Source organism: Aythya ferina (genome assembly GCF_964211825.1).
Source record: "Aythya ferina genome assembly, chromosome: 16".
Lineage (NCBI taxonomy): Eukaryota > Metazoa > Chordata > Aves > Anseriformes > Anatidae > Aythya > Aythya ferina.
Window position 1 is genome coordinate 15,325,176 of NC_140315.1, and position 22,283 is coordinate 15,347,458.

The 22,283-nt window shown below is 40.7% G+C and overlaps 1 protein-coding gene across 7 annotated transcripts in view; it reads left to right on the plus strand.

Moving 5' to 3' along the window:
* Positions 1-22,283, plus strand: part of LOC311445490 (uncharacterized protein) — a 217,933-nt gene that overhangs the window by 144,901 nt on the left and 50,749 nt on the right. For all 7 annotated transcript variants that reach the window (XR_014698437.1, XR_014698438.1, XR_014698439.1 and 4 more), the window contains one exon: positions 21,206-21,314. Coding sequence is in view for 2 of the 7 variants with exons in the window: in XM_084537698.1 (XP_084393824.1) it covers positions 21,206-21,281 (76 nt within the window). In the remaining 5 variants the exon portion in view is untranslated. The remainder of the gene's footprint in view (positions 1-21,205; positions 21,315-22,283) is intronic.

Genomic DNA, 22,283 nt, shown 5'->3' on the forward strand with positions numbered 1-22,283 from the left:
TCATCTAGAGAAGAACAAGCTTGCAGAAAGATCTTGTAAAAAAGGTGTTCATGTGTCTGAAGTGGTTAGGCTGGGCTTAAACCAGACTCCATGCCAGTGTGTCATTCTGAGTCTGTGATTTTAGCCATAGTTCTCTATAGTATTTGAAAGAAGTTTTGACAATCACACATAACTAAGAATATATTTTTGGTATTCACAACAGCGGCAGTGCTCAACGTCACTGGCAATTCGATCAATAATTACACACGCCAAGTTGATACCTTACAATCTTTTGCAGAACAAATAGATTTCTGCTAATGCCAGTAACCTTTTATTTATTTTCTCCATTTGCCTCTTTGTTGTCTTGTCTGCTTACTCTCCCATCTATCTGTGGGTCCCCTTTCCACAGCTTGACCCCCAGGAGACTTAGAATTGTTGAAAAAGGATCTGCTCCTTGCTCTCGGTACAAACTAATGTGACTGCAGCTGAACATTTGGCAGCCGGGCCACTGACATCTAATTTTAATTTTACTAGGGGAAATATTTGTTCTTCATCAAGTCATTTGTTAATGTGCTGATAAATCTTTCTGTTTACACTTGCTGCATGATGTGTGTAATGGCAGATCTGTCCTGAGAAATTATATACACTGCAGGCTGTACAAAATGGATAGCCTGGCAGGCATAAATATTACTTGCTACATCCTGCATCCAGGTGCTGCATTCCTCTACTGGTTCCTGTGTTGACCTACACCATTGATCTTGTTCCTTCTTAATGGCAACCTTGAAACAAACAGTCCCTGTGCTTGCATCCATCTTCAGAAAAGCTGTGCGGTACTTCTCAAAGCAGCAAGTAACCTGGGTAGAGCTTGTACCCAAGTTGTACCTTGTGGATACAAGGGTATTCAAGGACAGGCTTGGTTTTTTGTTTTGTTTTGTTTTTAGTTAGATGTAGAATTCTCATTTAAATATAATAAAATAAATAATTTTATTTTGACAGGAAAAATATGAGAAAAATTCTGATATAATCCAGCCTCTCACATAAATGTGCTATAATTTTTCTATCATTTGGATATTTAGAAAGATATGGGGACTGTGAATTTAAAAGGTAAGTGTGCAGTTGCAATATGCAAGAAGTGATAATTATGCATTTAGCCATGTTTACATAATTAGATGAGCCGCTAAAGATCTGATACACAATTGAGTTACTGTGGTTTAGTGAATTACCACAACTGAATAACAGTAAAACTTCACTCGCTCTTTCAGCCTGTTCCAAATATGTACTCAAAAGAATTAACTTAAATATTGCCAAGGTTTACTCTAACTGGTTTTGCTATTGGCTAAGAGTATGCATTTGATAACTTAGTTTACAACTATTTGATGCATAGTGAATACTTAAATCACAGAAAATTGATCCTGTAACTGAGTCCAGAGGGGTGTTTTATCTCCTACAATCCTGGAGAGGGTTGATTCAATCAGAATGTCTTTGTCTTTATAACAAGGATTGTAAAATCTGTGGGGATGCCATTGAATTTCCTTAGTAACAAAAACTATGTCCTTGAAACATCCTGAATATTTAACTCTGTTTTTCTGTATTTCGTTTAGTTCTGTAGGAAATAGTTTTCCAATCCCTGTGCCCACCTCCACTCACCAGGGTTACATTGATTCCTACACTGGAGATCGAGGGAGAGTTTCCAGATTCAGAAGACCAGTAACTATAGGAACAGTGCTGAGAACGTGATATACATCCATCACTCCCCATTTCACTAAGTCAAGTTCTTACGAAGAACCTCCTTTGTTGAGTTCTCTACATCAGCAAACTCTCGCTGCCATTTTCATTTGCAAAGAGCAGGGAGGCAAAGAGGAAATGAAATGTTATGGTGCTTATTTTCTCAGCACATGATGACTTTCCACCCTTCTGCAGTGAGCTCTAGGCAAGCAGTTCAGCTGGAGAAGCTGTTTTGTTGGTGACACCTCTAATGTTTTTCATATGATAAATTTTCAGCAAAACCTGTTGCAGGAAGAAACTGTTTATTCCCAGCAACTCAAACAAATTAGATTCATTTGACTCCGAACACTCTCTTTAGAACTAAACCTTGGGCAATGTCAGATCCCCAGCAGTGTAGCTGACTCATTCAGGATGTTCTGTAAATGCAGAAGGATGCTTGTCCTATGTAGCTTATATAATTCACAGATTGCCTATAATGCTTAGAAGTATAAAATACTGCCATAAGAATGGTCAAGTCAATCATAATCAGCTACTGAGCATTTCATATGGGCTGGGTTACCTGATGAGCTGTACTGTTACAATAAGGTCTGAGAGATCTCCTGAATCCTTACTGTTAGAGAAGGAGAGCCAGCAGAGGCTACTGAGGCTGCTGATGCCTGGTCACCCAGGGACCCAGCTGCAGCCACCTTTCTGCCATTTCATTTTGTGCCTGTGTACTTTTGTGACTTTTCAAAGTGAAGACCTTTTTATGCGGCTTGTGGCGTATAGAAGACTGATCCACTCTTCTTTTGGATTGCTCTTTCTTGTTTCCCACAGATACTTCAGGCTTGATCCCAGCAGCATCTTTCTAGGTTATGGTATGCTCTAGGGCATGTAAGAGCAGGGAACCAGACTGAGATTTTACCAGTTCTTTTGTAGTAAATCTGTAATTACCAGAAATGTTGCTGCCACTGAAACAGACCAAACTTCAGTGATCAAAGGGACAGAAGAAGCTCTATTAGTGGAGGATTTCAGGCATCCCCTTGAACAGTGACGGACACATGTATTACTCCGTTTCTTTATGTTAAAATTCTCATGAGGATGGCCACAAATTCTGCCAAGTGCTACTAAACCAGCACAATCCCTTCTTGTATAGGTGTTAGATAAAACCTGTTGAGTTTTTTAGCCATGCAGCAGTTCTTCATAGTGAAATGAAGGAGTTTTTAGTATTACTTTGTAGTCTTGACAGCAGCCACATGTATAACCAGGAGTACATTTCTTAATACGCAGTAAGAGGTTGTGGAACCAGCCAGGCTGGGGAAAGAAATGGCGCAAGTCATGCTAAGGGTGATCCAGATCTTATGTAAAGGAAACCAAAGTGATGCCTGCACAGCACAGTGCAGATAGCTGAATTACCACCAGGGAGCTGCTAAACTTGCCTTGGGAAGTCCTGCTCAGCACAGCCCTTCTCAACAAGGCTATTTAGCCTGTGTGGAGAGCTACACTAATACGATTGTGTGACTTCTGCTGTGCAGGATTTAGTGCTCAAAGGTATCTAACATCTTTACACAGGCTTCAATCACACAGCATAGAAATTCTGTTAAGGAATTGCCTGACTGTATCTGAGGACATGAAAAGCAGGTCAGTGTCCTTGAATGCTTAGGCGAGCTCAGAGCAGAGCAAAAAAGCAGCAGAGCAGCATATGCAGCGTAAGCATTCTGCTTTGGTTTGGACTCATCCCATGAAATAAATAGGAATTTTGACATTGAATTTGATACCAAACACTACAAAACAACACTCTATACTTTACAGTACAACCTATAAAAACTATACTTATTTTTATTATTGGAACTGGCCATGGTAACAGCTCAACTGCTTTCAGAGTCTTCTGTGCTGTTTTATTTTGCAGGCTTGCTCCCACCTGGGCTTGGGATTTTTAAGCCAAATTGCCTTCTGCCTTTCATTTATCAACTTGCACATTTTCACAAAAATGATTAACCATTCTGTCCTACACAAAAACCATCACCTGTAATGATAGTGTCAAGTAAGAGCGGCAGCCTGTGAAAAGTAGGCCATGCTGAAGGATTTTCTTTATTCCTTGTTCACAATGAAATATATGGTGGGAGGTGAAAGTGTATCGCCATGTTCTTGTGCATAGTAAATGACAATTGACATATATAACAATCAACTGCCAGGCCTAGAAATAAGTCCAAGTCTTCTTCATAATCAGACAGACAGTGATATCACTCTTTCAAACTCTGTTGACGGTCTATTTCTAATTCTGTAGGAAGTGAGACCATGCTGTTTGTATGGAATCTTTGAAAATCAGAAGTAATTTCTGTCACTGGGAACATCAGAATCATGCTGAATTCCCTGCATTTCAATGCAGGATGATGTTCTGTGTTGAGTGATGACCAGTATTCTGGTAAAGACAAGTAGTGACTTGTATTCTGTGCAAATGCAATAATCGTGTTCCTGTTTGAAACTTCCTCTCCATGTATGTACAGCTGACAGATTATCATAGGAAGTAATGTTAATAAGTTTCCTTTCCAATGGAATGGGAATCATTTGTATTGCTATGTTTATAGCTGATTTTAACATCAGTGTGGTGTATCTATCATGGATAGATACATAGATCTATGCAAATTTAATGTAGAACTGTAACTGTAAGAGGATTTGTCCCCGCCCCCAAAAAAATCTGGAATAGGTTCATACACTGACAAGCATACAGAGTATTTTGGATGGACATACGTGCATGGATATTGACTTTATGAGTATGCACATATTCAGACTATTCAGTGCATACTGTTTCTACCAGTGCTCAGGTGCATTGAGGTGTTGTGCTTATGGTCAGGAGTGAGCATCTGAAGACAGCAGATTGACATGTGAAGGTTTTACTGATCTTTTACAGCAGGTGGCTTTCTTTTTGCCCAGAAATGATCTACACAGAGATATTTTAAGTAGAATCATATGATGATCATTTTAAGTATGATCATACATCAAATCTATGATTGATGTCATAGATTTTCCACAAGTTTCTTGTGACAAGAAAGATACGGGACAGCCCTGTATTGTCTCTGAGCTTTTTCTCTTTCCTTGTGGTAATCTCAATCTGCTCCTTGTGTTGGTCACAGACTCATATGCTAACTTTCCTTAGCTAAAAAGATGTGTGTGTCTTGACAGGATATTAGTCCATGTATACACAGGATGATGTGAACATAAGTCCAGGCTTTCAACATGTTAATTTTACTTGGTGTTTGTGAATGCTAACAAATTCTAACTCCTGTTTCCACTTCCTAGGCTTGCAAGCAATTAAAATAGTGGCAGACATCACTTCACTACATGGGTAATGAGACCAATTCAGGTCATAAGTCATTTGAGACTACACTGATATATACGATTAGTCACGTGTGAACTACTGCTTTACAAATTTATGATGCAGTTTTGCAATACCTACAGGGCAGACATATCCGGCTCAATGACTCTTGTAGCAGGTCTCTAAGCAGTTACAAAACCACAGCAGCTCTCCTATCCAGAATTTAAAATTAGAATCGTCCAGAATTAGATCGGTACAATGATTTAAAATCTGCATCCTACCTACAGTTATAAGTGGTGTTCTTAGCTGGTTTGCTGACAACAGGATATAATCGTGAATTATTTTTTTCTAATTTAGCTGTTGCAATTTGTACTTTGTGGAGTGATCTGGAAACAGGTAGTGTTGTTTTTTGTTTTGTTTTGTTTTGTTTTGTTTTTCTGTGTTTTTTATTCAAATTTTGAATCTTGGCAGATTTTAGAGATTCTGTACAAGTAATACGGTCCCTTCCTCTGCTTCCAAATGTTCAAAAAAAAAATAGCGTTAGTGAAAATAATTTATTGTATCTCTGGAAAAATGTATTTGCCTTGTTTAAATCATAATCTGTTCAGACACTGCCTTTCTCACAGCCTGGGAGATGTTGATCACTTTTGCATTGCACCATTACAATGTCATCCAAAGAGACAGCAAATATTGCAGATTAATGCTGCCAAAATTGAAGTAATTACTCTTTGAAAGTGACAGGCATGTTATTAAGGCCATATGGCATTATACATAGTTGGTGTAATAACTAATCGGAAACAGCAGTATTTCTGGGACGTGAATGTTTGGCAACATATACTTGACTAAGAGTCTTAGTATTATAAATTTATGCATTTCTTGCCAGGAAACCAAGGAAACCTATTCTCAGGGGGGAAATCACATCTTTCTAGCAACAGAAAATATTTGTGAGCTTGAGGTAAAAGTGACACTTGCCATTCCTTTACTGGTCAATTAGGACTAAGAATGTTCATTATAATCCATAAAGGCAGGCTGACTTTTTTCTTTCAAGAGTTTTTGCTGTGGTTGCTATCTGAGAGTGCACAGCGGATGTAAGTGGTGCAAAATGACCTCGTATTGTGCATGACCTTCAGGGAAGCTGCTGAGACCTCCACTGCCCTGCACAGGTTCATGAGCTAGGGGGATAGGGCAAGTTTCTTGTGGACTCAGGGAAGTGCTGGATGCAGTCCAGTGGTCTTCCTCATCTGGCTCTTAGCACCTGTGGAGTAAATAAAAATAACAGCAGTGCCCTTCACTTGTTTCAGGTGGGCCTTTTACTGTTCTACATAGAGTAATGTTTCCGAGAGATTTTCCTAACATAGTGATGATATAAATCAGATGGTTTGCTTTGGTTTTATTGAAACTGCAGGCAATGAGTTATAATTTTATTCCTCTATGCATATGCTGAGAAACAAATTTGTACTTTATCTGGGTTGGCATATCCTGACTGCATCCCCTTTGAATCCAACCTAGGGATGTGTTGCTCAGAACTGAGGCAGAGAGAACAGCAATTCTTCTGCTCTGGGTAGATCAGAGTGAGGAAGGAAAGCTTCCACTGGAAGGCTGTGCTGGGAAGGACTTTCAGCCCAATATGTAGTGAGTAACACTGCTGTTCCACTTGAGCAGGCTGTCGAGTTAAATATGTTTCTGGAGTGATGCTTCTGGCATAGCCTGCGTAATGCATATGCAGTACATGTATTCAAGCAAAATAAAAATGAACTAAAATGTGCAATGACTGTGTGAGCTGGAAAACCTTATGCCATTTTTATGACCAAAGTTGATGAGCTTGGGTGTAAAGCTGTATTTTCCTAGAGCAGGAGGAGAGGCCTCTAGTGTGGCACTAGCACAGCCAGGGTACCTGGAGACATAAACCAGAAATTAGAAGTCTACATCTCTATCCCCTTGGTTATAAAAGGCAGAGTGACAGATGGACTGTAATTGTTCCAGTCTAAGGATGAAGCAAGAACATATTATGGTCTTTTTGCTAATGCAGACATATCTGGAAGTAAATGACAAAACCTACCGTGTTAGCTGTATGTCAGAGAGCCTGGCTTTGAGACCCAGAAACCACTCAGGTGAAGCAAAAATCTCCCCAGATAAGCTACGAGTTTTGGAGCTCTCTTTTCACAGGTACACTGAGGCTCGTTTCAGCTTCTAGCAGCTGATGTCCAGAGAGTGCTACAGATGCTCTTGTACAACTGTTGTGTTGCCCTCTCTGTAGTCAGCAAAAGTTACAGTTGACTGTCCAGGAGTTTACATGAGCAACAAAAATGAGAAAGCTCTTCTTACTTAATGCCATTTTGCCTTGTCTCCCTAGGAGGGGGAGCACCTCCTAGTGCGGAAATCTTCCATCTGATATAAGACACGGACATAATAAATGCACAACAACACCCATTTAGACAGGTCTGAAAAATGCTTAAATAAGGCAGAGCAGCTTCTGTTTACTGTTTAGCAGGTGAATACTTTGTGTGCTGGAGGGCATGAACAGGCAGGGAATGAAACAGCAAACAAGATTGGAGGAGCAAGGACATCTGCTGCTTAAAGACAAATCTGGTGTAATTGGAGTAACTGAAATGCGGCCAGTTCAGGAAATGGGCTGTAATATTGCATTACCCAGATACAGAGTTTAAGGACAGGCAATCTTCAATGAGAAAGGAGAAGGAGATATGACAGAATAAATGAGGAAGGACATTATGCTGAAAACAGAATAACATTCACATGGATGACAACTTAGAGACACCTTGAACTTGAGGCTAAATACCCAAATGGTAAAACAATTATAATGGAAAACAATTACTGATCTCCTAGGGCTAGGTGAGAAGACAGATCGGGAAATATTTATGCAGATGGGAGGGCTGTACTTGGGCTAGGACACTGATCATATGAAACTGCAATTACTCTGACATTAACTGGAATGAGAATTATGGAGGGACTTAGAAAGCTGAATCTATGTTTATTGACAGATTTATTTATTTATTTATTTTAATCCTGCATGTTGACAACCAACAAGATTAGAAGCCATCTGGAAAAAGTTGCAGTAGTTAAGTGAAGGAACACATATGCTGATGCCAGTGCTCAGGTTGGAATAATATTAGCTGAAAGATAGAAGGGAAGGAAATAGATGTTGAGATTGAGCATGATTCTGATTTCCAGGTGTGGGAAATTCTGTATTCTGCTGTGCTATTGGAGTTGTTAATTTGTGAGGAATTGGATGACATATCCAGTAAAAAAAAGAGTTAGGATGTAGTGTCTATGGGGCTTCAACTGTAGATGCTATAACCTTGAAGGGACTGAAATGTAGATGTCTGGGGGATATGGAAGTAGGTAATGGCAGTCTGAAAAAAATACAACACAAGGAACTGGTTTGTCTGGGGTGGTGTCAGGCTTAGACTGGCAAGGCAGGGATAAGTACTCTTCGTACGAGACTCAGATGACAGCAGAATCATACTGAGAGCTCAGCCAGACCACTGAAATAATTGCACATACCAATAGAAATTAAAGTGGCAAAGATGCGAAGAAGGTCCTATTCTGATAGCCCGGATTTACGTAATCTATCCTGCAGAAGTCTTTTAAAATCCACAAGACATAATTTACAGAAAGACCTTTGCCTTTTCTTTCACTGACACACCATTGTTGACTAACTTGTGGTATATTATTTGCAATGATGTAATCAATATTTGATGTAAAAAATATTTCTCATGAGAGCTTCTGTGAGCTGTTTGCCAGGAATGTTCATCAGTACTTTTGAAATGTTAACTCTTTCGATGGGACAAGGTGGGAATGTGATGTTCATCCACTCATCCTGCCAGATTCTCTGTAGGAAAAAAATCAGCATATATCTTTTGGATTGAGATTAATGGGGCAGCATTAATTATACCACACAGGGATCTGTCATGGTAATTCAACTAATTTATAACTCTTACATTTCCAGAATAAATACGGTTTTGGAATGTGGTTATCATTAATACCTTCTAATAACTAAATAACTACACCGGATTCACTATATCTTTCAGCAGTCCTGCCTGGATATTCATTTATAGATCCTGAGCAAAATGAGGGAAATTAACACATTTTCCAAAGATCTCCTTTGTATGCATATGCATTTTTCAGGACAGAGAATAGGAGTTTGCAGCAAATGGTAGCTCCAGGAACAATGTGAGGGGGGTGAAGCATTGGCCAAAACTGAGGCAGAAGAGGACTTGGAGAAGACACCCAGGACATACTGTAAGGACAACACAATAATTGATGGGATTGATCTGTAAAATTGCAATGGGAGAAGAAGAATATGACACAAAAGGGCTGAGAGGAGTGTCGCTAAGCTACATGTCTAGAGTCAAAGCTCTGGTACAAGAATATTGCACATTTTGTAGTGGAGGTGCCTGGGGAAAGGTGGTTGCTTCTGTGTATTTCAGTTCTTTCTTGTGTACAAGCTTTGAGCCCGTTTCCACAAATAACATTGGCATACAGCTGCTGAATGCCAGCTAGAAATGTGCAGTGTTCTTTTTGTAATATGCAGATGTGATTAGTGCTAAAAATAGCTGAAAGCTCTGCGAGCTGTATATTTTTTCAATAATTTGTCTTTCTTTTAGACACCAAAGAAATAGAGAAAATAGCCACAGAAACAAGAAAAGGAGCTTATTTATATTTCTTCCATGATCAGTGGTGTGATTTTATTTACTTAGCTCTCTCAGTCTGTTTTTTGTATTTCTTCCCCTGCCCCTAACTGCCTTGTGTGCATTTCTGAGTCACAAAGTGAGTTACCGCCATCTTCTGGTCCAGCGTGACAGAAGTCCCAAAATACCTCCCCAGTGCTGGGCGGTCACCTGGCCCCTGCCAGCAGGGAGTTCCCATGGGGTCCCCGTGTGTTTCCTGAAGGCCATTTATCTGACTATTCAGAGAAAAAAGGGATGCTTAACTCATCGTAGGTTGGAAGCCTGGTCCCAGGGGTCCAGACTAGTCTGAGATTTGTACATGGTTCCATCATTGGCTTCATATGTGAGAAGAGACAAGTCAATTATCTGTTCTTTAAAAGGAGGACAAGTTATGCATTCTTTCATTAGAAAATGTCTGAGACTTCTTCAACAATACCCCTTGTGTTACAGGTCAACAATACTATCTTTGTGTTACAGGTAAACATAAATTGTGTTATCCCTTTCTGTAAAATCTGTACATTTATTTTTGCTTCCTGCAGTCACCTTTTCAGAATATGTTATTCATGAGCTTAAAAATCAGTTCGGGTGAACAGCTAAAGACAAAGCTGAAGGTCGTCGGCTCCTCTCAACTCATTGTATATTGCCAGTAAATGCCTTATGCTTTTGTACCGCTTAAATAATATTCATGCTACTTCACGTGAGAGGGGATAAAGTGATTCCTTTGATTTACTGGGAACAATCATTTCTGTAAGGCATTCTGGTTTTCCTCAGAATCTAATCTTTGGTGTGATAGCTTCTACAGTCTTCATCAGAAAAAATCTGGCGTCCATGTAAACCAGCTTAAATATTTGTTTGGAATTATCATCTCTTATTTTTTGTCCTCCAATACATTGCTTTCATTGTGACCTCAGAGTTCACAGACAGAAGTAATTGAAAGAAGCATGCCAGTACCTTTGGAGTGAATCTGTCAGCTCATAAAATACAGAGATTGATCTTCTAAATGCTTACATGCATTATATATTGTAGTGTCTGGAACAGACTGACAGGTAAGGAGGCAGATGTAGAAAGTATGACTTAAGCATTTTGAGAGTTTGGCTTACATTTTCTAGGAGAATCCTTAAAGATGAGACCAGAGGCCTGCAGCCGTGCACAGCGTTTGATGTAACATTTAAATTCATTGTGCTTGTTCACATTCTTTCTGCAACTCTAATTCCACATCTGCATGCAAGAATATGTTCTTCCATAAGTTGACACCTTCTCAAAAAAAAAAAAATAAAAATAGGAGCAACATTTAATCTTAATTGTATTTATTCATAATTTCCATTTATATTTACAATGAAGTGCAATAGCCTTTTCCTCTTCATCATGTAATCTGTGGAACTTTCAGGATAAAGGGCTTTGTGTTTAATGGTTTTCATGTTCTTACTTCTTAAAAAGCACAGAGTAATTTATGGGCATTCTTTTACATACTCAGCAGGCCTCTGCTCATCCCATTAACTATTTCTAGTAAATAAATGATCTCTGAGCATTTTGTTATGCCCTGAAGAAGCACATGTTTATATCATATGTATTAGCCAAATGTTCCATAATGCAGGAAAAAAATAAGAATATGTGAAAACAAATGCAGCAGAACAGATGATTGTAAAGAGCCTATCACCAGGAAATTCATTTAGAAGAAATCAAACCTGACCCTGGTAAGTTTGATGTTTTTTTCATTTCTATCTTCAATAGACATGCAAGATGAATGCAGATTAAGGTTTTGACCTGTCTTTAATATAAAGCCTGACAACAGCAGACAGCAAAGCACAAATGATAGCAGATTTAATCATGGATTTCACCCACATTCATCAGACCAGCAGGGCACTCATTTCAGAGACTCATAAGATTATTCTTTTCCCCCTGTGAAATCCTCTTGCTGCTTTCTGGTTCATTGACAGCATCTAAAGATATGTTCTGATCTGATGTGGTGCAGCTAACAAAGGAACTCTCTCTGGAACTCATCAATTATAGACTTTGCAAAAGATTTCACTTCTAACCTAGTAATTGATCTTTAAACTCACTTCAAAAAAAACCCTAGCCAACTTTGCTGAGCTGGGAGTCGGTGAAAGATTATACTTGTTTTCCTGTTTTGTTCCACAGCACTCTGCTTTTCTGTTGGTCAAAGGTTGAAACCAGTGAAGACAGCAAAGGTTTTCATCATAATTGTTTTCATCCTTTAAGTTTACTGTCAAGACTTTACTTTTCTAATACTCCAAACAGTATGGGGCCATCACATGTAGTATACTCCACAGTGTTCCTTTCTACCGGAGTCATTATTATAATCTTTTCACAGGGTTCTTCACCTAGCTGAACTTCCTTTCCCCTCATCTCCTCTCATCTCCTTCTCCCTCCTCACCCCTTCTCTCCCTTAAACTTTCCCCTCCTGTCCCTGAGCTATAAAACTGAATGCCATGTCTCTGTCCAAAAGATGGTGGGTATTACCAGAGAGTTTTCACCCTGCCTTTGGTGATGGCTCCGCTCTCCACAAGGTGAGCTGACAGGGTAGGTTAGCTGTGTGCTTCTTGTCATGAAGTCAGCCCACGGTTACCAAACAGCACATATTCCACCCTTCAGTGGTGGGATGAAGTGGGCCCTCCAGCTTCACTCTGGTGCTGATGAGAAATGCCTTCTGGATCTGTTTGTTCAGATGTGGGCCCTGAGCTGCAGCAGAGGGGCAGTAGTAAGCCCCTGGCAATGGTGAAGTCGTTCACTGCCAGCAGCCTTCTTCACAGTAATTGGTCAGAAGTGCCTGTGTCTGCATCCATCAGCTGGCCACAAGCAAACTTCTCTTTGGTACAGCATCTGGGTCCAGAGTTCCAGGAAGCTGACTACCAGAAAAATCTGAAGTACCTCTGAGTACTGAAGTGCCTCAGAGTGAAGTTGCACAAGATATGGAGAATCCAGTACAGCAGCTCATTGCTGCTGAAAGGACAGACTGCTCCTCCACTCCTCTCTCCCTGCTTTCCTCTTTCTCCTTGTACTGATGCAGTGAACCTTGCTGTGAGCTGATTCAGCATGCTAACTGAACAGGAAACACACCACTGAATGGCTTTCTGCTGAGTTAGCAAGTTGAATAAGCTCACAGAAAAGTCTGTTGAGTGCCAAAACTGGCACAGGACAGGGCAAAAGCTGTGCAGCTGGACCTCTCCTTGTTGGCTGCAGCAGCCTATTGCCCTGTACACCACGTACCCTTGCTCTTAGTCAGGCAACCAACCCATTTGACCTTACAGTTCAGCATATGTTAAATGCTTTGCCAAGCAGCATCTAGAATCAAAATAAGGGGTTTTCATGGAACTAAGTGAAATGAACAGAATCTGTTGGTTTCTGTAGAAGTTTTGTCTAGGGAAATACTAAACAAGAGCCAAGGCTTTCAGTGGTACAGCCTGTTGCAGGATATGCCAATCATGTGGGTAGATGCCAACCTCTTCTCTCATATGTAGAAAGTGATGGTGTTTTGTGGTTTACAAAAGCAGTTATTTATTAAAAATCTCTTCCATATAGGATAAAAGATTGTGAAGAAAATATAAATAGAAAAAAATATATATTATTTTACAATCTGGCATATTTTCATCTTTGTTCTATAGCATACCATAGTAAATCATACTCTAGCACTCACTGCAGGGCAAAAGCAGCTGTATATAGGGTGATCAGAATGCAGGGAACCAAATTCTCCTTTCCCTTGTACTGACTATACTTTCACTGCTTTCAGCGGAGATGTATTTTAAATGAGTTAGTCAAAAGATTTTTAGTTCAAAGTACTGTTGATGGGACTCACCTGTAGGATTAAGTACTGATTCTTCAGCAGTGATTTTAGTTTTTATATCAAATGATCATTCTCCCTGGAGGAAGGCTGAGTTAAACAGGAAAAAATGCATCCCGGGAGGGTTTTCGAAGCAATCATCTCTTATGGTATTTTTCAATCAGGAAATGAAAGAATGTTTCTGTCTGCTCTTTGACAGTCCCATGCTCTTCACTGTTTTGTGGAAAAGGGAAAAAAAAAATCAGGTGATTAAAACATAACGTACCCTTTTAACCCTGCTTTTTCTGATACTTTTAACATTCTCATTTTTTATTACAAGAGCTGATGAACTGTAAGTGATTGGTACGAGAGAGAATAGATTGTGCACTTAGCCCTACCATCTGACTTAGTTAATCTTCCAAAATGCAATTTATTCTGACTGGTAACTCTAGTGCGTTTAATGGAACACAGGGTTAAAGGGAGAAACTGGAAACAAATGCTCTCTATCTAAAGGCCAATCAATAACTGAATAGTTTGACAATCTCAAACCTTTGTCACTTTAATGTAATTGGAGTGTATGGAAAAGACATTACATTTCAGCACCTACTAGCATCAGCCTCCGTTATTGGTGATACCACTTTGAAAGCTTTCAAGTCGTCCTGCTGTAATAATGTGAAAGGAGTGGGAGTAGAGGCTTGTGCTGTCTTTTAAATCTATTTTGAGGGATTTTGTAGTTCTACACAGATTGCAGTTTGCTGTATATATTGTTTTTGGGACACACATGGAACCTCTCAGTATGTTTGAAAATTTTTATGGGCTGGTATGTCTAAAACTAATGAGGCTGAACATGTTTGAAGCTGGTTATGGGGACTCTCTCTAGCAGTCCATCATCTGTGGTTTCTCCAGATGAGCAAGTAGGGAAAAAAAGTAATATTGCTGGAGGGATATTATGCAACAAATCATGTGAATGGCATCATGCGCAAAAAGATATGAACGTTGAAATTCATTTTTAATAATCACCCTTAATAGTGATCGTTCAGTTGTATCAATCAGAAATAGCTTTCTGAAAACAATTTCCTGTGACTGCTGGCATGTTTGCTTCTTACTCATATTAATAAGTGGGAAAATTCATTTGGAGGAGGAGACTGGGAGAGAGTCCCTCCATTTCCTTTGGCTTTCAGAGGTAAGAAACAATTTCACATCTCTTTGAGTGTCACTCAAGTGCAGTAAATAATGTCGCTGGGAGGACTAGTTCAAGGCAGTTACAACTACCTTACCCGTTTTGTCATTATAGGGTCTGGTGAACTTCCTTCCACCCTTGCTACACAGAAAAGCCATGTTCCTTTTTTATATTTGTTTTGGAAAGTTCATTATTTTGCGTGTTTGTGTCAATGGCTATATGGATTATTCCTGTGAATACGATGGACTAGATTCAGTGTCCTACTGACAAAATCAGCCAATTTTCCCCAGAGGAGGAAACAGAATATTTACTCTTTTCTCTCTTTAGGGGATCCAACTACCCCAGGCAGCTCTGAAAACACAGCCTAGAATTCTTCATGTGTGTTCCTTTCAGCTTTATATATAGACAGCATAATTGTAAAGAGATATTTGATATTTCTTTGCTTAACAGCTTTTTTTTAATTTTAATTCCTCACCCCCTGCCTTCTTGCAAACTCTGATGATGCAAATATCAGATTCACATCTAATACAGAATTAATTTGGAAGAATGCATGTGCCCTTTTATGACTTTCCTTGAACATGAATCCAGAAGTATACTTTCAACTGCAATAAAAACGTACAGTTTTAACTAAAAAACTGTAATGGCGCAGGAACGGTCTGTTCCCACGTGCCCAAAGACGAGCTGGCGGGGAAGAAGACCGGCCTGGCTCAACAGAGAATTGTGGCTTGATCTTAGGAGGAAAAAGAGGGTTTATAAGCTTTGGAAAAGTGGGCAGGCCACTAAGGAGGACTTTAAAGAAGTAGCGAGGCTGTGCAGGGACAAAATTAGGAAGGCCAAAGCTCATCTGGAGCTCAATCTGGCTACTGCCGTTAAAGATAACAAAAAACGTTTCTATAAATACATCAACACAAAAAGGAGGACTAAGGAGAATCTCCATCCTTTACTGGATGCGGGGGGAAACTTAGTTACAAGAGATGAGGAAAAGGCGGAGGTGCTCAATGCCTTCTTTGCCTCAGTCTTTAGCGGCAATACCGGATGTTCTCTGGATACCCAGTACCCTGAGCTGGTGGAAGGGGATGGGGAGCAAGATGTGGCCCTCATTATCCATGAAGAACTGGTTGGTGACCTACTACGGCACTTAGATGTGCACAAGTCGATGGGGCCAGATGGGATCCACCCAAGGGTACTGAGGGAACTGGCAGAGGAGCTGGCCAAGCCGCTGTCCATCATTTATCAACAGTCCTGGCTATCGGGGGAGGTCCCAATCGACTGGCGGCTAGCAAACGTGACGCCCATCTACAAGAAGGGCCGGAGGGCAGACCCAGGAAACTACAGGCCTGTCAGTTTGACCTCAGTGCCAGGAAAGCTCATGGAGCAGATCCTCCTGAGAGTCATCATGCAGCACTTGAAGGGGAAGCAGGCGATCAGGCCCAGTCAGCATGGCTTTATGAAAGGCAGGTCATGCCTGACGAACCTGATCTCCTTCTATGACAGAGTGACGCGCTGGGTGGATGAGGGAAAGGCTGTGGATGTGGTCTACCTTGACTTCAGCAAGGCTTTTGACACCGTCTCCCACAGCATTCTCCTCAAGAAACTGGCTGCTCTTGGCTTGGACTGGCGCACGCTTCGTTGGGTTAGAAACTGGCTGGATAGCCGGGCCCAAAGAGTCGTGGTGAATGGAGCCAAGTCCAGTTGGAGGCCAGTCACTAGTGGCGTCCCCCAGGGCTCGGTGCTGGGGCCGGTCCTCTTTAATATCTTCATCGATGATCTGGACGAGGGCATCGAGTGCACCCTCAGTAAGTTCGCAGATGACACCAAGTTAGGTGCGTGTGTCGATCTGCTTGAGGGTAGGAAAGCTCTGCAGGAGGATCTGGATAGGCTGCACCGATGGGCTGAGGTCAACTGCATGAAGTTTAACAAGGCCAAGTGCCGGGTCCTGCACCTGGGGCGCAATAACCCCAAGCAGAGCTACAGGCTGGGAGAGGAATGGTTGGAAAGCTGCCAGGCAGAGAAGGACCTGGGAGTGATGGTGGACAGTCGGCTGAATATGAGCCAGCAGTGTGCTCAGGTGGCCAAGAAGGCCAACGGCATCCTGGCTTGTATTAGGAACAGCGTGACCAGCAGGGCTAGGGAGGTGATCGTCCCCCTGTACTCAGCTCTGGTGAGGCCGCACCTCGAGTACTGTGTTCAGTTTTGGGCCCCTCGCTACAAGAAGGACATCGAGGTGCTTGAGCGGGTGCAGAGAAGGGCGACGAAGCTGGTGAGGGGCCTGGAGAACAAGTCCTACGAGGAGCGGCTGAGGGAGCTGGGCTTGTTCAGCCTGGAGAAGAGGAGGCTCAGGGGTGACCTTATTGCTCTTTACAGATACCTTAAAGGAGGCTGTAGAGAGGTGGGGGTTGGCCTGTTCTCCCACGTGCCTGGTGACAGGACGAGGGGGAATGGGCTTAAGTTGAGCCAGGGGAGTTTTAGGTTAGATGTTAGGAAGAACTTCTTTACAGAAAGGGTTGTGAGGCATTGGAACAGGCTGCCCAGGGAAGTGGTGGAGTCACCATCCCTGGAAGTCTTCAAAAGACGCTTAGATGTAGAGCTTAGGGATATGGTTTAGTGGAGGGCTGTTAGCGTTAGGTTGGAGGTTGGACTCGATGACCTTGAGGTCTCTTCCAACCTAGAAAATTCTGTGATTCTGTGAACTGCCAGCTAGTATTTGGCTGTTCTGGGAGGAGAAAAAGCCTCCATGGCCTGTGTGCTGACCACCAGGGACTTCCTGAGTGCCTTGAGCAAGGTGACTTGGCCCAGCAGAAAGGTTTCAGTCTGGGGAGGAGATGAATCTTGCTCCCTCCTTCCCTATATTGACATGGACATGTCATTTACTTTCTCTGTGTATTTCTCCACACGCATAAAACTATTTACCAGGCAGTAAATGCACAGCCTCTGTAGTTGCTGACACAGAGCTATGCTGAAATTGTAGCTTTAATTCCACTACTACTTGGAAATTTGGGAGGTTTCTTGGAACCTTTGTCAAAGAGACATACTAAGTGGTATTGTGGCTACTTGTCATAAATTCTTTCCACCTGCATACTTTTATGTCTGAAAAAGCCTATTATTTCACTTGAAACCAGCAGGGCTTTTACTTACTGCTGCTAAATACTGATATTTCCATGAGATTTAATGTATTTTACAATTTTATGAGTAGCTATGAATAAAAGCTACCTAGTAATGAGGAATGAAGCTAAAGATGAGTAGTCTCCTATGGCTTTTTCTTCATCACTCTGAGACCAGGTTTTGATAGCTGAGGCAGTTTCTGAACAGTGAGTCTGACTTTTTTTTTTTTTAGTGGGGGAAAAATAATTAAAGGAAACTCACCTGACAGGAGAAGATGCCCAGAGCTTCTTAACAAGAAGCTTTCTGTGGAACAGAGTGAGAGGAAGGGCAGGAGGAACAGTCAGTAGGATTTGAAAGGGAGGCTGGTTGGGTGGTCGGGGGAGGCTGGCTCCTGTGACAGGGATTTCCTGTGGTGCTGCATGGAAACTTTGCACATGGCACCAGTCCTGTCACTTGCGAGCAGCCTCAAGGTTCTTCAGAAGCATTTGGAGGCCTAAACCAGAAGAAGAATTCTTGTAGTGTTCTCAGGTATGCCATGGAATTAATAAGGTTTTCTGCTATGTTTTCTCTTCCTTTCCTAACAATTCTATTGTTCTGGTTTCCTTATGATTGCCTCAGAGCACAGAACTAATGATTCCAGGGAGTGGGCCACAAAATCTCAGAGATTTTCCAGAGCTTGGGTATCAAATTTAAACCCTGACTGTACATCCAATATCTAATTCTTTTTTCAGTGCCCAATACATGACACTTACTTGAGTTTTAGTTCCCATTTAATCACTTCAGCCACTCATTCCTATAAACATTTTCTGCAGTTCTTTTCAACTACCTTCAGATTTTGTTACCAAAAATATCATTTTTGTCATTTGCATTTTTGTCACAAGACTATTTACCCCTTAATTTTTAAAATCATTGGAGAACAAATCCTGGCAGATAGCAACACAGGTCCAAGTGTGTTGCTGATAATCCTCATCCTGTGTGAAAAGTGCCATTTGGTTCTTGGCTTTTAAATGATTGTCATGCGGTTGGAATTACATCTGAGAGATCTTGTTCTCATTTTCTGTCTGTACAGTGGGTAAATAGTACTAACACTTCATGGGGATGCTATGGAGATAAATACATTTGAAAATTATTGCAAGCTACTCAGAAACTACTGTCAGAGGGGAGCCAGATGTGATGAGTGCTTGCTGGCAACCCAGAGCCAACAGCCCCTCAGACGAGGAGCTGGACCCCGCTGGGACCGGGACTAGAGGTACAGCCGTAGTGGGAAAGGAAGGAAAATGTTTATCAACCACTGCAAGGTTGAGCCAAGGCACACACTGACTGGTAAAGCTAGAGATCTGTTGGTGAATAAGGATTGGTTGGTACAAGAGTCCAGTGTGAAAACCCCAAAGTTACTGAATGAACGGTTGGGAAACTTCTGTTCTGAACTTTGTAATTAGCTCCGCTTTATAAAAGAAAGCTAACCACAGCCGTGGTCTAGGCTGCATCTCAGAATCTGAGTGTAATTCTCTAATGAGAAATTTTAATAAATGCGATCCATAAAGCACTTCTGGCTAATTACATTATCCTGGCTCCTCCTATTTATCTCCATCTGTTAAACTGCTTTAAAAGGCAATTAAATCGTCCTTCGAAGTTAGAATGCTTTAAAAGGTAAAAAATACTTCGAATACTTTCCTATCTTTCCTTCCCATGTAAACAAGTCTTTTAGATAGCTGAATTGATGTTGTGCTATTAGTGTGTAATCATTTGTGAGGTTCTGTTCCATAGAGATAGGCAAGAAGTAGACTATCTGTTGGGGATCGTTTGGTCCACACTGTTAAAAAAATTGAAAACTATTACTTTAGTAAATGCAAATCTGTGCTGCTGTGCTTGGGTTATAAGTGCTGTTTAGCACTGTGATTCTACTGAATTTATGGAAACTACACTTGATTTGCACCAAATAGGCAATAGAAATAAGGCCCAAGGTTTGTTATTCCTTTCAGCAAGACACCTTAGCTGTTGTACTGGCTATAAAACTGCTTATTATTTCACACAACTTTATTAAAAAAAAAAAAAAAAAAAAAAAAGAAAAGAAAGTAGAGCTGAGTTCATATGGGATCACAGATAAATGATGCATCCTTTCCAAATCACTCTTTCCAAGCAATGTATTCTTATGATAGCTTCATTAACTTTGGCGCAATAATTTGCAGATAAATTCCATCCAAAAAAGAAGCAAGTATTCAAGCACTGCTAATAATGTGAATTAGATTTTTGCACATTAAAAATGTGATAAAGCCATACTAATTATTTTTAATTATCTCGAGATAAAAATACGTCACTCATGTAAGTAATTATGTAAGTAATTTAAACCTGATTAAATAATAATGATTCCTTGCTCATTGCCTTCAAAGTGCATATAACCAAATTTAATTTTAAGCAGGATCAAGAAAATAATCACTTGATTCGAGCATTAATTACTAATTTTAATTCTAATTCATTAAAAACAGACCTATTTTTTGCAGACTCTGCAGGGCATTGACATTTTGCAAAATGAGTCATTATTTTGGCATGGCGAAGTATTTTTCAAATGGTGAATCATGACTACCAGAAGGGATTGTGAAAGAGCTTCAACTTCTTAGAAAAAGCAGCCCTGTTTAGCAGCAGTGCTCTTCCTCCAGGTTGTGACTGGAGAAGGATTTGTAACTCAGCTGGTCATGTTAGGTAGGGAGCTGCTAACTACCTTTAATTACTGGCAGTATGGGAGCAAGCAGGAGATAAACTGACCTAAAGCAAATAGCTTTATCGAGACCAACTGGTACAAGGTAGGAGACAGTTTAAGTCAGTTTAGAAATGTAAAAATCAGGTGTTTGATAAAGCTTCACTTCCAGTCAAGTTGGAAATGGATATATAATGTAAGTAGTTCATTCAGGAGTTCGTCCTGGAAGGTGTAGCCTTGTTTCTGTAGGACTGCTTTTTTTTGTTAGTGGTGGTTGGGTTTTCTGTTTGCCTACCTAACCTCCTCTGTTAAGAAGTGACTACAACACCCTCCAAAAGAATTGCTGGTTAAGCTTTTGGATTATTCATTCCTTTGGGAAAGGATTACCTTTTTGATATGTAACTGTAAAGAGTTTAGCCTAATATCTATGTGGCCCTATATGATAAATTAAGAAAAATTACATTAATATGGCAGTAATTTTTCTTACAGTAGATTTTAAGCCCCATGGGGATTAGTGTAATTGTTGTCTAATGCACTGAACAGTACAACCTATAGGTTTCACTGCTCTTTTCTACAGCTAATTCAGTAGCTCATTTTTGCTCACTCAAATTATATGCTTTGTAAGTTCCAAATGATCAGAACAACTCCTCGTAAGGGATTTGACCAACATTTCATCAAGCTTACTTTTGAGAATGTTTCCTGATGTTCAGCTTACATTTTTTACACTTAGCAGTATCATCCTTCTCATGCTTTTTCTCCTCAGAGAACTCATCTTAATCAAAGAACTGGACACTGCTTCTGCTATTGAAAATCAACAGGACTACAGTTTTGACAAGTAATCATTTCAACTCTGAATGAAAACCAGCAAAAAGGTAACTTTTTTTCTCTTTTTGTTCTATATAGAAGGTATTATTTTGTGCTGACTTAAGGTGCTGTCAGCCATTCACCAAACCTCAGAATAAGGAGAACGTAACTGCAAATAGAACCTGAGATACTCAATGCAGCAAACCCATTGTCCACACATCACCTTTCTCTGTATATGTGTAATGACCTGAAATAGAAAAAAACAATTTTATTGAATGTAGTGATGTAGGTGGATGAGCCAAGTTCCTGGAGTAACTGTCATCTGCAGTTTAAACAAGAAAACCATGATGAAATAGTTAAATTGTCAGTGTAAAACAGAGTAACCTATACAAAGACAGACAGCATTTATTTTAATAGAAAGCTACTTGTAAGATGAAAACAATTAAGTCACTGAAGAAAACTCCCAGCCTTTTAATGAGCACAGGACAACAACTTAACAGAAAGAAAAACACTGAATATTAAGGCCATATGTCATCTGTAGCAAAAAAACTGCCTAGCATAATACAGTGCACAGGTGGAGACTGGGCACAGACAAGTATTGGGTCTTCCTTCCAAAATTTCCTCCCGTATACTTGTACCCACAGGAGGTGGGCAGTCCCTGGCAGATGTAAAATCTGGTTCTGCCTACAGTGGAAGTTTGGAAGCAAATGGTCTCAGGGGTGCCCTGCTCCTGGCCTGGGTGGGCTGCAGCTGCCTCCCTGCTGCTGTCACAGCAGCTGCAGAGCTGGGGCAGACAGCAAGCACAGCACAGCTTCTCAGCAGGCCTTCAGCACTGTTTCTTTGGCAAGCTCAGCAGCAGCAGCATGCCCCTGGATGAACTGCTGTAACACGTAGCTGTACAAGGAAAAAGGGTTGTCAAAGACGTTCTAGAAATTGTTCCTATTGCTCTGAACTGGGGTTATTTACTCTTTTGTCCTGTTGATCTAAGAAGGCAGACTTCTTCACATCACTTCAGTGCAAGTCACAGGTGTGGCTAG